This window comes from Dromiciops gliroides, chromosome 6, assembly GCF_019393635.1.
Source record: "Dromiciops gliroides isolate mDroGli1 chromosome 6, mDroGli1.pri, whole genome shotgun sequence".
In the NCBI taxonomy this organism is placed as follows: Eukaryota; Metazoa; Chordata; class Mammalia; order Microbiotheria; family Microbiotheriidae; genus Dromiciops; species Dromiciops gliroides.
Window position 1 is genome coordinate 54,803,503 of NC_057866.1, and position 15,293 is coordinate 54,818,795.

At 44.9% G+C, this 15,293-nt stretch overlaps 1 protein-coding gene across 2 annotated transcripts in view; it reads left to right on the plus strand.

The window, feature by feature from the left end:
• The window catches only part of IRAG1 (inositol 1,4,5-triphosphate receptor associated 1), a 126,469-nt gene extending 115,952 nt beyond the window's left edge, over window positions 1-10,517 (plus strand). For both annotated transcript variants that reach the window (XM_043971382.1, XM_043971380.1), the window contains 3 exons: window positions 4,087-4,218; window positions 5,300-5,422; window positions 9,918-10,517. In XM_043971382.1, the coding sequence (XP_043827317.1) occupies window positions 4,087-4,218; window positions 5,300-5,422; window positions 9,918-10,161 (499 nt within the window). In that variant the 3' untranslated portion in view covers window positions 10,162-10,517. The remainder of the gene's footprint in view (window positions 1-4,086; window positions 4,219-5,299; window positions 5,423-9,917) is intronic.
• The last annotated feature ends 4,776 nt before the right edge of the window (window positions 10,518-15,293 follow it).

Below are 15,293 nucleotides of genomic sequence, written 5' to 3' on the forward strand. Positions count from 1 at the left end.
AATTTGAGGAGGAGGGTACAAGGACAAAATATCCACAGCATATTGCAAAGGTTCTAGGGTCAGAGAACCAGGTTCAAATCCTGTCTCTGATGCCTACTACCTATTTCACCTTGGGCAAATCACTTAACCTCCATGGGCCTCAGTTTCCACATTTGTAATATGAGGGTTGGACTAAATTGCCTCTCAGGTCACTTCCAGCTTCAGACCTATACCCCTTCGAACTAGGGGTATCCAGAAAGACTTCCTGTAGGAGACACATGAAGCCTTGATAGAAATTAGAGATGCTAAGAGGCAAAGATGAGGAGAGAGTGAATGAGGGAGATAATGTACTGGATCTGGAAATAGAAAGGCTGGAACCAACAGTACATGAAGGGGTGGGGGGAGTGGAAAAGGATCGTTGCATGAATTAAGCCTGGAAAGGTAAACTGGAGCTAGATTGTGAAGCATTCTAAATGCTAAACTGAGAAGTTTTCATTTTATCCTCGAGGTACTAGAGAGTCATTGACTTCTCTTGAGCAAAGGTGATATCTGTGACGTCTGCAGCCCGGGCAATGGGCATGGTCTGAAGGAAACACTGCTGAGAAGGCTTGTCCAAACTTAAGAAAGGAAAAATTGTTCAAGTAGAGTAAGCCTCTAATTGCTTTGTATCATCTTCCATGCCTGGGGTAGCAGTACACAGAATCATCTTCCAACAAAATATTTGAATGCAAGTCCCAGAGACAAGACTAAGAGATGGGTGTCCTAACATGCAAGCCTGCTGATAACTTCAGACTTGAGATAACTTGAGTCCTACATCATCCAGACCTTCCAAAAGAAAAACACACAGGGGTTTCAAGGGGAGAGCAGGACAGTCCGCTCAACCAACTGCCTGCACTTGGGTTGTCCGTTGTAATTGCAGGCTAGCCCTCGGCTCCCAGATGGTGCTTCTACATTTGAGAAGCCTTCAGAAAACTGATTCCCAGAGAATAGACATTCTAAGAATACTTCATTGAAAAGGGACTCTGTAGAGGATATGAGATTACATTAAAACTTTCACTTCAAGCATTGAGTTCTTTCCCAGTGCTGGCCCTCATGGGTTATTATTGGAACGATTCATGTTGCTATTATCTCCCTAAAGGCTTCATGAAATCTTCTTAGGCACACACTATGATTGGAAGGAACACTTTAATTGGGAGTCAGGTATGACAACTCTACCATTGTGATGGAGCCAGTAACTTGAACTTGGGTCTTTAAATTCCAAGCCCAGTGCTCTGCCACCATAATTTGTCTCTTGGGAAGTCTTCTTCTTCTTCTTCTTCTTCTTCTTCTCCTTCTCCTTCTCCTTCTCCTTCCTTCTCCTTCTCCTTCTCCTTCTCCTTCTTCTTCTCCTTCTTCTTCTTCTTCTTCTTCTTCTTCTTCTTCTCCTTCTTCTTCTTCTTCTTCTTCTCCTTCTTCTTCTTCTTCTTCTTCTTTTCCTTCTTCTCCTTCTTCTTCTCCTCCTCCTCCTCCTCCTCCTCCTCCTCCTTCTCCTTCTCCTTCTCCTTCTTCTAACTTTCCCAGGGCCCCACAGCTAGTGTCAAGTGTCTGAGGCCAGATTTGAACTCAGGTCCTCCTGAATCCAGGGCCAGTGCTTTATTCACTGTATCACCTAGCTACCCCCTGGGAAGTCTTAAAGAACTGTAGACCTGACAGGTCATATGGGGTTTAAAGAAAGCCCTACACTTGGAGTCAGGAAGACTTGGTTTTGAATCCTGCCTAACATACTTATTAACTCTGTGACCTTGGGGAAGTCACTCGGCCTCAGTTTCTTCTTCTTTAAAATGGGAACACTAATAGTACCTCACAGAGTAATGATTGATTAAGATAAGATTGTCAATTTCTATGTAAACTTTAAAGTACTATGTAAATATTAATTATTATTATTATTATGAAACAAGTCCTATGGAAAAAGGCTCTCAAGAGTATCAAGCATCAAAGGAGTAGGGATGTGGTGGGGGAAGTGCTCATTGAATTCTCTAGTCAGTGAGTAACTTGAGTTTTAGAAGTGGGACAGTAAAAGAGGAATAAACCTTGGAAAAGAAATCTAGCTGTCCTCTAGTCACACCAAATCACTGTGTGCAACACGTGCTTTCTTGGGGGGAAATGATGCAAATCTGATTTCTGTAAACTGAATTATATTATAGCTAAACTCATGGTCTGGCTCCCTTCTAGCCCTCCTTAGTGGCAAATCCTTTTGTAATTCAAATAATGACCCCTTAAGTGATCTGTTTCCTAATCCTGGATTGTTGTCTATCTGGTTTTCTTAAAATGGAGCACTGCAGATTCTGTTACTCCCAGGCATCATTTTAGACTCACCACCCCTCCTTTTAAAATTAAGCAACCTCTGAGAGGGACAGAGAGAAAGGAAATCAAAGATGTGTCCCTGACCTCTCATTTCTAATAAGTGTGCTTCATAAAGCCATAACCCTTGCTGCTATTCTTGGCCAGCAGATTCTTCTGTGGTGATAAATGCACCTTTAGGACAAGGGAGGTTCACTGTATGGAAGGAGAGTGAGCGATAATGTAAGGGGGGAAATGTTGTGAGTGCCTAGTTCTTTTATCTGTTTCCTTCCTTCCTTCCTTCCTTCCTTCCTTCCTTCCTTCCTTCCTTCCTTCGTCTGGTGTCCAGTAACCAGCCTAATGAAATGTAAATTTTAGGAGGTGCTGAGGAGCACAGATGATGGGGGGAGGCTGAGTGTTGATGCCAAGGACAGGCAGAAGTGTTTAAGATTCTCTCATTAATACAGCAGGGGATTCTTGGGAGGACCAGGTGCCACTTGTTTTTTATCTTGTGTTAGGTGTTTTCAAAACAAAGGCCTGGCTTCAAAGCCCTACTTATCTTTTGTCTCTTTTGTGAGTTCTTCCACAGTGGTATATTCCGATTGGGTTTTGACACCCAGGAGGGTCTCAGGGACCTTTTAAAGGTGACATGGAGGCCTGAGTTCCAGAATTCTGAAACGTTGTTTTCAGGGGATGGCAGCAGACAATGGAGTCTGTTGATGGGGGTAAACCCATCTATCCAGCAACTGGGCCATCTGTGCTATTCCTTCCTTTCTTTGGTTCCTGATTCTGATTCTCTTCCATATACCATCCGATCTAGAACCCTGAAGGACCTTAGAGACCTTCTAAACCGACTCAATTCAATAAGTGGTCATTGAGCACCTCCTGGGTCCAGTGCTGGGGAGGGGTGGGGGTGGATATCTGGATTTAGGTAAGATGCAGTCCCATGCCCCATGTCTAACTCATAGTCCACACAAACATAGCTGAGCTCTCTGGTTCTGGCTGCCTCTGTGAGTGAGGGGTTTGTCACACAAACACATTTACCTGACGGTTGGTGTTGATCATGACGCTGACTGGATGGACAGCTTGGCCATGGGGCAGCCCGACTCACCCACATACTCATCTCTACCTAGTCTAGGAGCAGTGGTAGGGATTCTGTGACAACAGTGATATGCAGAGGAAGGACCCAGGAATCAACTGACAGAAATAATCTTCTGAATTCTTAAAAGTAATTGAATCATCAGGGCAGCTAGGTGGCTCAGTGGATAGAGCATTGGCCCTGGAGTCAGGAGGACCTGAGTTCAAATCCGGCCTCAGACACTTGACACTTATTAGCTGTGTGGCCCTGGGCAAGTCACTTAACCCCCGTTGCCCCGCCAAAAAAACAAAACAAAACAAAAAAAAATAGACCTTGAGGAGGAGAGTTGGAAAGTACTTGAAAGATTATCTCTAAGGCAGGTTCCCTCTATGGCCCCAAATTAAACCTGTGTTCTTGGACTCCAGTGAAGCTTGGGATATCCAAGCAGTCCTTCCTTGGTCTGAACTGAAATACCTACACAAGGTCCAGACTGAAGCAATCATCAAAGTCATGACCGTTTGCTCAGCCCCTGCAGTGAGGATATAAATACCAAAAAGGGAAGCAATTCTGCTTCTCGAGGGAGCCTCCATTCTAAAAAGTCCTTGGGCACCGTTGCCAGAGATCAGCAATGGGGCCAAAGACTTGTGATCCCTTTTCCATTGTGTTCCCCTGCATTCACCCTCCCTTCTTGTCCCTCCTTCTCTCACCAGCGGGAAGTCCAATGGGGACCAAGACTGTGAGGGCCCCGCCCCCAGTGCCCCACCTGCCCTGACCCAGAGTGCTTTGGAGGAGATCAGCCAAGAGGTCAAGGCCAAGATCGAGGAGGAGGCCTACAACAAAGGGTGAGTGTCTGAGTGTCCATCCCTTAGCCTGCTTCTCAGGGGAGGGAAATCCTAATACAGGATAAGAGACAACTGAGAAAGCTGGAAAGCTGATTCCAATTCAGTCCAATCCCATAAGCATTTGTTGGCCCTCTGATTTGTGCCAGGCTCTGGACTAGGTGCTGGGAAGATGAAGACAGAAAGGAAATGATACTTGCTCTTCCACTCCTCTGAAGTCATTGCAATGATGCCTTAAGAAGGAAATGATCCTTAAGAGTTCCTACTGAAGTCCCCAGGCACCCAATAGCAAACGTACCATTAGTCCTTATTGTGCAAGTATCGACCCCCTTAGGCTGTCTGATAAAGCCTATAGCTTCTTCTCAGAATAATATTTAAACTATATAAAAAGGAAATCAATCATACCGAATTATAGTTATCATAATTATAATGAGTTATCATAATTATTCTTCTCTGACCTGTCACCAAAAAAAAAAACAAAACCAACAACACAAAAAAACAACCCAAGCACGGAAGAATTTATTTTGCATTATTTAAATCTGCTTGACCTATCCTAGAATTGCTGTCTACACAGATGAATGACATTTATTCACTATTTCCAGGAGCTTTTCACTGGGAAGTATTCCCATCCCTTGCCCCTTCCTCTCATCCTGCACATAAAGTTCTCTCAAGCCAGCCTCTCCTTAGACAGAGGGCAAACTCAGGCCCAACGTGGGGTGGGGCCAGAGCATGGGGGTCTAAATAGAGGAAATGGCAAACAAGAAGAAAATGTTTTGTTGGGGTTTTTCGGGGGGAGGGCATTGTGATGAACGTTTTATGTGACATTTCCTATAAACAGGAAGGATGAGAGCAGGGATAAGGGGAAATACTATTGACAGAAGTAGTATCAGGAATGCCTGGTGCCTCAATCCTACATTCCAGCCTCTTCCTCCCATCCACAACCACGGGAAGGGTTGGGAGGATGGGATGCTGACAGTCCTCAACTCTACGAATCTAATGGGAAGGTTGTCCCAGGCCTGGCCTTTCCCAGCCTCAGCAAAACAAAACAAAACCACCCCCCAACACCACTCTTCTTTCCCTAAAGGTATCAAGAAGGCCTAAAGAAAACCAAAGAGCTTCAGGAACTGAAGGAAGATGAAGAAGAGAAGACAAATGAAAGCCTTGAAGGGCCAGAAAAGGAGGATGAGGAAAAGGAGCTAAAAAGCAGGTGAGGCACTTCTAGCCACCACCGGAGCATTTGCCAAAGCTAAAGGAAAAGCCTGACACTGGGCAGTTGAAGGCCAAAGAACCGAGCAGGGAACAGGGCAAACACAGGATGGAAACAGATATGTTATACAAATAGGACATAGGTAGACAGAAACAGAAAAAGAGGGAGGGAGAGAGAGAGAGAGAGAGAAAGAGAGAGAGAGAGAGAGAGAGAGAGAGAGAGAGAGAGAGAGAGAGAGAGAGAGAGAGAGAGAAGGGATCCAAAGTCCATACAAAGAGTCAACAACCCAGAGAGCCACAGGACCTGAGTGAAAGAGAATTAGGTGGGGCAGGACCCAGATCAGGTACACAGGCAAGAATGGGAAATTGAGATGCATTTTCAGACATGGCCAACGTCTAGTTTGTTTTTGCTTGACTATACTTATTTGTTAAAATAGAGGACTTTAAAAATTTGGGTAGGGAAGCAGTTTTGGGAGGGAAAGAAGGATAGTAATAGGGGAAGAAAGAAAGAGAGGAAGGAAGGAAGAAAAAGAAAGAGAAAGAAGAAGAGAGAAAGAAAAAAGGAAAGAAGAAATAAGAGAGAAAAAGAAAGAAAAAGAAAAAGAGAGGGAAAGAAGGAAAGGAAGGATGTAAGGAAGGAAGGAAGGAAGGAAGGAAGGAAGTAAGGAAGGAAGGAAGGAAGGAAGGTCATAATATAATTTTTTAAATATCCAGGAGAAAACAGAGGACTGGAAAGATACAAATAGAATAGTTCGGAAATTAACATGTTGAATTTATTATATTCTTTTTTATGGAAGGTTGTTTTGTTTTGTTTTGTTTTTTTCGTGAGGCAATTGGGGTTAATTGACTTGCCCAGGGTCACACAGCTAGTAAGTGTCAAGTCTCTGAGGCTGGATTTGAACTCAGGTCTTCCTGATTCCAGGGCCGGTGCTTTATCCACTGCGCCACCTAGCTGCCCCTTTATGGAAGCTCTAAGTAACATTTGTGGTTTCATATACAATGTTCTTTATGGATCGTGGCATAACAAATGGAGAGCAAGCCTCAAAGCCAGGAAGACTTGGAAATCCCTTCACCTCTTGGTGTCCGAGGCAACTCTTTAAAACTCTAAGCTGTAAAGAAAGTACCCATCTGCATTGGTAAAGGTTTTCTAACCCGAGAGTTCCCTGTTCTAATGACAGACAGGTCCAGTGCCTTTCCTAAGCATATGGAAATGCTCATGTTTGATGATATTTTTTCCAAGTACAGAACAAAAAAATAAAAATAAAAAGTTTTAATGTTTCAAATGGAAGAAAGCCTCTACTTGGGTGCCCTACCTTCAGCACTCATTTTGCTCCTCTCGTTGAGGCTGGTCTGGAGACCAGTGTCTGAGTCATGGATGACAGGTTCACAGAACACAGACCCAGCTCTAGGTCTGAAGCACTGGCCTGCCGGTCTCCTTCCAGGATACCTCCCCAACATGGAGGACATAATCTGTGGAAAATACAGACATTTTTCACTCTCTGAACCCTGGTTAAGTGCTTCAAGTAGGCAGCCTTTGCCCTATGAGCCAGAATGCCATGAAAATGTGTGTTTGGGAAACATGGTACACTACTTCCTGCCCAGATAACCTCATTATCAAGGCCATTATTTGCAACTTCAGAGATCCTGCCCAGTATTTTGAGTTTTATAATATTAATAATGATAGAGTTTGTGGCAAAATGGATAGGGAAGCTGTCTTAGAGTCAAGGAGACCTGGGCTCAAGCTGCACTTTTGATATATACTGGCTATATATCAAACCTGGACACATTGACATCAGGCATGTCGTCAAGTATGACTGTCATTTAAAAAAAATATGTTGGGGGCAGCTAGATGGAGCAGTGGATAAAGCACCGGCCCTGGATTCAGGAGGACCTGAGTTCAAATCTGGCCTCATACACTTGACACTTACTAGGTGTGTGACCCTGGTCAAGTCACTTAACCCTCATTGCCCCGCCAAAAAAAAAAAATTAACTATTGAATATTTTCATTCTTACTTTACTATTCCTTTGGACACCATTTGAAATGTTAAAAACATATTTGTTACTCAATATATTCAAAATAAGACTAATTTTCCCCCTTCTAAACCCAGCCCTCTTCCTAGCTTCCCTATTTCTTCCAAGTCACCCTGCCATGCAACCAAGTTCCTATTGTTGGAATCATCCTCTATTCTCTCCTCATCTTCAGCCCTTGTATACAGTTAGTTTCCAAATCTTGCCAATTCTGAATCTACAGCATCTCTTCCAGCCATCCCACTCTGGACACTGCGGTAATTTAGCTCATCATCACTTATCACCTACTCTTGCAATAGCCTTCTAATGGATCTACCTCTCCCTATTCTCTTCTCATTCAAATCCATCATCCACATAACTGCCAAATGAAAATTCCTAATGTACAAGTCTGATGCTGTCACTCCCCTACTCAAAAAGCTTCAATGACTCCCTATTACTCTAGGATAAAATACAAATTCCTTTGTTTGGCATTTAAAATCCTTCCCAATCTGGATCCAATCTATTTTTCCAGACTGATTTATCTATCACGCCCTTCATAGGACCATCTCTACAATCCAGCCAAATTGGCTTAGCTGCAGTTCCCAATAGATACCATATCCCATCTCCTACTTCCATGACTTTGCACAAGCTATCACCTACCTCTCCATCCTCACATCAAACCCTATGTTTGGGTCACTTAAATGGCAACCATTGTCCATCAGATTCCCAGCTATGCACCGAAATTCTCTGCCCTTGACATAGCTTGTTCACTGTGAATTTTTGGATTTTAACTGATTATTGGGCTTCAGTCATCAGAAACCTAAAGTATTCTGAATGTAGTCTCAGTCCTTGCCAACTACATACAAACAGAGTGCCAAGTGGCTGAGTCCAGAGAGAGACCGGCCACTTTGTCTGGTGGAGCAATGAGGCAAGGTCGGGTTAGAATGGGATTTCAATGAGGGCAAAGCTGGAGTCCCCACTGTATTGTTCACAAAGTCAGAGGACTAGAGTGTCATAGATCTATGGCTGGGGGAGTGGGGGGAACCTCAGCAGTCGCCTGCAGCAACTCCTTCATTTTATAGGGGAGGATCAGAGAGGTTGACTTACCCAAGGTCACCCAGGTATCAAGCAGGAGCTGCCTAGATCTTGTCATCACACATCCTTTCTGTTTCCTGGAACCAAAGGAGAAAAACCTCACTTTCTCCAGAAGATCCAGAAACCATCCTCTCCAATTGAGGGCTTTGACTTCTTTCATGCCCTACAAACACACCTGGGCTTGTTTGGTTTACAAAACATTTTCCCTGCCTCCCCCTCTAGTCGCTTTCCAGGAGCATCAGCCTGTGGCCGAAATTGAAACGCTAAGGAAACCCGACATCGGTCCTCTTGAACCGAGTGAAGAAGGTGGGAAGAGTGCCAAGCTTGGAGACGGGAGCTGTGTTCCAGTTCCTGCTCTACAGCTTAGAGCCTCTGTGAGCTTGGACAAGTCACTAGGTCTCAGTTTCCTCATCTGTAAAATAAGATGGTTAGATTATATGATTCCTAAGGTTCTTTCCAGTTCTAAACCTTTGACTCCATGAAAACTGTTTCAGGTAGAAAGCCTCTCCCAGCACCCCCTTCCTGAGAAAAAGCACAGTCTGGAGGAAGAAAACTAGCCAAGGAGCAAGGAAGACCCCAAAGACCTCCTTCTGATACTTATTAGCTGTGTGGCCATGGCCAAGTCCCTTGACCTCTCTGAGTCTCAATGTCCTCTTCTATAAAATGGGTATAATTGCATTAGTTGGGGTTTTTTTTTTTTTGGTCGTTGTTGTTATGTTTCATGATCCTGGAATGTTCCCAACTCTGCCTCTTCAGGAAAACAAAAACCAAAGCCCAGAATTCTGTAGGAACAAAATAAAGGGACAGGAACTGGAACAGAGATTTCATTGAAGTGAGAACCCAACTCCTTCTACCACTGTAGGTCATACAGCTTATGATCTTAAAGACTTGTCTAGAGCAGCAAGAGCTCATGCAGTGACTTATCCAGGGTCACAGTCAAGATGTACCAGGGATGGGTTATTTCTTTATTTGCTATGCCATACTGCCTGAGTCTAAACATTTGCTTTTTTTTAAAAAATGATTGAATGTTCTATGCTTTGGACAGCTTATGCAAAGGGTACTTCTGTGGTTCCATTAACAAGAAAGTATGAACAAAAAAAAAAAAGCAAAAGCAAAACAAAAAAGGGGCAGCTAGGTGGCTCAGTGGATAAAGCACCAGCCCTGGATTCAGGAGGACCTGAGTTCAAATCCGGCCTCAGACACTTGACACTTACTAGCTGTGTGACCCTGGGCAAGTCACTTAATCCCAATTGCCTCACAAAAACAAACAAACAAACAAAAACAGGAAAGTATGGTGGGGTGGGGGGGGGGTGGGGGGGCGGTGTAAAGCCTGGGTGAAAAGGAATCCAATGCACTAAAATTCTCATCCTTTTTTTTCCTTTTGGATTTGGCAGCAAACTTGAAGCCTTGATTCATTTTTTACAAATACTATACCCCAAGCTGTGCCAACACTGGAATGTGATTTGGATGGTGGCAGCAGCCATTCTTGTCTTCACAGTTGTGTTGGGCCTATACAATTCCTATCAGTCTTGCACCGAACTGGCGGAGGGGACATCTGGAAAAGCCACTTGTTCTGCCTCCCAACGGGACTCCTGGTGGAGCTCGGGACTACAACAGGAGCAGCCCACAGAGCAATAGAGATGACCGGACACCCGACTGGTGGGTGGCCCCACTCAAACATGCCTAGTGTGTCACCATTTCCAGTTGTTAAATGCAGTGAGGGACACAGGCGTGTTCAGGATTCGACATCCCTGCTACCCCAGTCTGGGAGTGAGATGGGGTGCTTTTCAATCACCCTGACTGGTGGCAAATGAAGTCCCAATGAAACTGTCCAGGGGAGAGGTCAAGATGGAGAGAGATGTCAGTTTCCCCAAGGAATTCTGCCTTTGAGAAGAGCCTCTCTGGGGGCAGCTAGGTGGCGCAGTGGATAAAGCACTGGCCCTGGATTCAGGAGGACCTGAGTTCAAATCCAGCCTCAGACACTTGACACTAGCTGTGTGACTCTGGGAAAGTCATTTAACCCTCATTGCCCAGCAAAAGAGAGAGAGAGAGAGAGAGAGAGAGAGAGAGAGAGAGAGAGAGAGAGAGAGAATAACCTCTTTGCTCAAGCAGCTGTGGGAGAAGGACCACAATGCCTTTATCTCCCTGAATCTTCTCCCTATTTTCTAGGCTTCAAATGGTTGCCTAGGGCGACTTTAGCCTAGTGGCCTCAACGTCAAACCTGGAAGTAGCAGGAAGAGCATTGGACCCAGAGTCTGGAAACCTGGATTCTGATCCCAGCTCTGTTACTAATTAGCTGCATGACTTTAGACAAATCACCTTCCCTGAGCCTGACTTTCATTCTCCGTAAAGTGAGAGAGTCCCGTCTCTAAGGTCCCTCCCAGCCCTGATATGTTCTGCTTGCTCCAGCTTTTGCCCTTGCCAGGACTCTGGGCACTTTCCTCCTATGCCATCTCCCCATTTTTCTCTTCTTCCCAAAGCTGCTTTTCATAAGAGTGGGAATGGTTTCTCCCAGAAACTTATCCATATTGTATTTATCTGAAAACTCCAAAACAAACAGGAAATCATGTATAAAAATGTTCCTGCATGCACACACCCACACACAAACACCCCCACCCACACAAATGCACACACACACACACACACACACACACACAATGGCAAATGCACCTCTTTGGAGGGAGTGCCTACCAACTCCATCATGAAGGTCAGTCTCCTATAGATAAGTTACTAAGCATGTAGCAGTAACTGATAATCCACTTACTAGGTGATGTAAACCGATTTTTTTTCAAATCATCAAAAGCCCACTGACTTGCTGAAAATTTTTCATCACTGGACACCCCCTAAAGGGAACCACTCTCTTTATTTGTGATTTTTATTGTATCTTTGAAAATAAGTAACCAATCTACTTTAGAAGAAAATTCACAGTGGGGAATGAGTCACAGGCAGACCTTGGGAAAATGTGTCTTCAGCCTCACACACCTAATAGGCATCAGCCCATGGGCTCTCTTGGGGGCCTCTCCCCCAGGAAAGAATAAACCTGCCATTTTTCAGCTGGGAGCCTACAGGGATCTAAGAGACACTCTTGTTCCTCCACCGTGCCACCTGGGGAAGTCTCTCCAGATCTGGTTGATGGAAGAGGTATAACAATAACCACCTACCCCCTCAACCCTCACCCCCCAGGATTTTTGTTCCACCTTCCCTGACTCCAACTCTACCTTCCCTGACTACCCTGTCTTCAGTCTTGGCAACAGGTCACACATGAGAAAAGCAACACCTCCTTTGGTAACCCCTTTTGCTTCCTCTTGATGTTTCTCCTTTTCTTCTTGTGGGACAGGAGACTAAAGACTTGAGATGCTAGTGCTATTTCCAAGTTAGAAAACAGTTTGGTTTGGGGCAGCCAGGTGGCACAATGGATAGAGCACTGGCCCTGGATTCAAGAGGACCTGAGTTCAAATCCAGACTCAGACACTTAACACTTACTAGCTGTGTGACCCTGGGCAAGTCACTTAACCCCAATTGCCTCACCAAAAAAAAGAAAGAAAGAAAGAAAAAAGAAAATAGTTTGGTTTGATAGCTTTAGCTTTAACAGGTCCCGCCTGTGCCAAGCCCCATTTATACCACCCCCATTCCACCCCCAACTGCTTTCCAGGCCATCCTGAATAATGGCTAGAAACCAGCTAAAAGATGAAGCCAAAGGCTGATGGACCAAGGATGTATCAAAAGGTCAAAGAGGGTGCAGGACAGTGCAAAGGAAAATGACCATAAAGCTAGGCCTCCAGGGTTAGCTAAGATCAGGGTGTCCGTGCATGTCAGATATACTAGAGTGAATGTCTATGTGGGTTCTCGGCCCTGAGCCCAAGCTGGACAAGGTAGGTTTTGGGCTGCCTCAGTGCCCCTTTGGGAGCTCACAAGGAGGCCTCTGCCACGGTACCCTGGGAAGCCAGAAGCCGGAGAAGGAGCTGAAAGATTCCTGGATCCAGGCTGCTGCTACACACGAGGGGCCATGTTACAGGGAGTGAGGGCACAACAAATGTGTCTTCCTAGCCCCATCTTTCAGCCAAAACCAGGCCCCTCACAACAGAGAGGGGAAACTGAGAGGGATTCACCTGGCCCAAAGCCGGGACCCTTACCGGAAAGAGGAGAAGGGTGAGAAGCAAGATGTTCCCCAGCAGGTCATAATATAATGACAGGGAAAAGCCATGAGCAATGACCCCCAGCTGAAGGTTTTCTGAAATGTCAGTCTCCTCCCTGAAGAAGCGACAGCAGGAGACGCCATATATGTAGTCAAGGAGCAGGACAAGATGGAGGTTGCTACTAATAGTAATCCTAGTTGACATTTCTATGCATCTTATGGTTGGCAAAGTGCTTCACTAGTATTATCTCAATTGAGCCTCAGATCAAACCTTACGGGTGTTGTTATCTCCATTTTCAAGGTAAGGAAACTGAGGCTGGGAATGTTTCAATAAAAAATTTGTTGCAAAAGCATCTTTTAATATTGGAGTTCACTTTGACCTCCCTCAAAAGGAGATGACTTCTCTCCCATGAGAGCATAACAGATGAGCATCAGTCCCTTGGGGGTGCCTTTTGCTCTTCCCGCAGCCATGAACTGGACACACCAACGTGGCCTTACGCTGGAAAGGAGCACGTATGTCTGCTGTGCTGCACCTTGTGGCTGCCCGAGTGGGAAAGACTGGTTGGGGGGCGCTGATTTGGTGCACCACGCTATTTAAATCCCAAGCAATGTTAAATCCACACAGGTGTGCCAGCCTTTTACTGAATAGTGTCACATACTTGAGTTTGAAAATAAAAGTAGTGCCCAAAGCTCCCCCTGTGGTCAGTGGTACAATTCCTTTTATGCGCCGCATCTTTGTGTTTCCATAAATATGGAAAGTGACTTGCCCAAGGTCACATGGCTGGCACGTATCTGAGGCAACACTTGTACTCAGTTTCTCTGAATCCAGAGGCAGTAAGTCTGTTTTCCACATTTTTCCTGCTGTTTTCCAAACCACATCATTTTACAGAGAAGGAACCTCGTCATCAGAACTTTTTACTTGTTGGCGTTGGGATGGGAGGGGAATGGGAAGCCCCAGCCTGGCCACAGGAAGGGAGGAGGTCAGATGGTCCTGATGTTGGGGGGAAGCAGTTTTTCCTGACTCAGGCACAGGAGGGGGCATTCCCAACTGGGGCAGATTTCCAGAATGTGCCTATTTCTCACTGTCAGGAACTCAGAGGCTTCCCAAAGGAAGACCTTTAGAGCTCCTGGTAGGCTTCGAGACAGAGGCTGTTGGGCTACAAGCAGACAGCAATTTTCTAGAACTGAAGATTCGGACTGACCGCTTTCAGTCTTGCTGGAGAATCATAGAACACGAAGACTTCAGCTTCAAACAGCCTTAGAGATGATCAAGGACTCTTCACCTGGGACCATGAGCTTGTTTTTTTTTAAAAAAGTATTTTGATAACTATACTTCAATATCATTGGTTTCCTTTGTAGTCCAAATTATTTTCTTTTGTGCATTTAAAATATTATGGGGGGCAGCTAGATGGCGCAGTGGTTAAAGCACCGGCCCTGGATTCAGGAGTACCTGAGTTCAAATCCGGCCTCAGACACTTGACACTTACTAGCTGTGTGACCCTGGGCAAGTCACTTAACCCCCATTGCCTTAAAAAAAAAATATTATGGGGGCAGCTAGGTAGTGCAGTAGATAAAGCACTGGCCCTGGAGTCTGGAGGACCTGAGTTCGAATCTGGCCTCAGACACTTGATACTTCCTAGCTATGTGACCTTAGGCAAGTCACTTATCCCCAATTGCCTCACTAAAAAAAAAAATAATAAAGAAAGAATCATATACAAATAGTATGTGCTTGATTGATGGTAAATAAATAAATTTTTTTTAAAAAAAGTATTATTATAAGAATGAATGGGGGTAGTTAGGTGGCGCAGTGGATAAAGCCCTGGCCCTGGATTCAGGAGGACCTGAGTTCAAATCTGGCCTCAGACACTTGCCACTTACTAGTTGTGTGACCCTGGGCAAGTCACTTAACCCCCGTTGCCCCACACACACACACACAAATATATATATATATATATATATATATATATATATATATATATATATATATATATATATATTTAAGAATGAATGCCCAGCACACAAAAAGGTGAAGATTCCCTGCTCCAGTCCAACTCTCTCATTTCACAGATGAGGAAACTGAAGCCCCAGTTAAGTGAATGCACCCCCAGAATTTCAGACTTAAAAGGGACTTTAGGGACCATCTAGTCCAAACTCCATCTGAAAAAGAATGTTCTTTGATGACATATTGACAGGCAATCTTTGCTGAAAGACCTCATAAGAGAAGAAACCCACTGCCTACCCCCCAAGGCAACAGAGTCTACTTTGGGGCAGCTCCATTTCTTAGGAAGCTTTTCTTACATCAAATCGAAATTAACCTGTGTAATTTCCACCCATTGTTTCTGGTCCTGGTCCTCTGGCACCAAGCAGAGCAAGCTTAACCCATCCTTCACATAGCAGCTTATCAAATAGTGTATCTGTCGGTCCACCCACCCATCCCCCCATTCATTCCCTCTTCCCAGGTCTCCTCTGCTCCAAGCTTAACGTTGCCAGTTCCTTCGTCGGAGCTTCATGAGGCATGATCTCAGCACCGTTCGCTGTCCCAGGTGCCCTTCTCTAAAAGCTTTCCAGCTTACCAACGTCCTTCCCAAAATGTGATATCTTAGGCAGAATATTCCAGATGTGCTCTGACCACCAC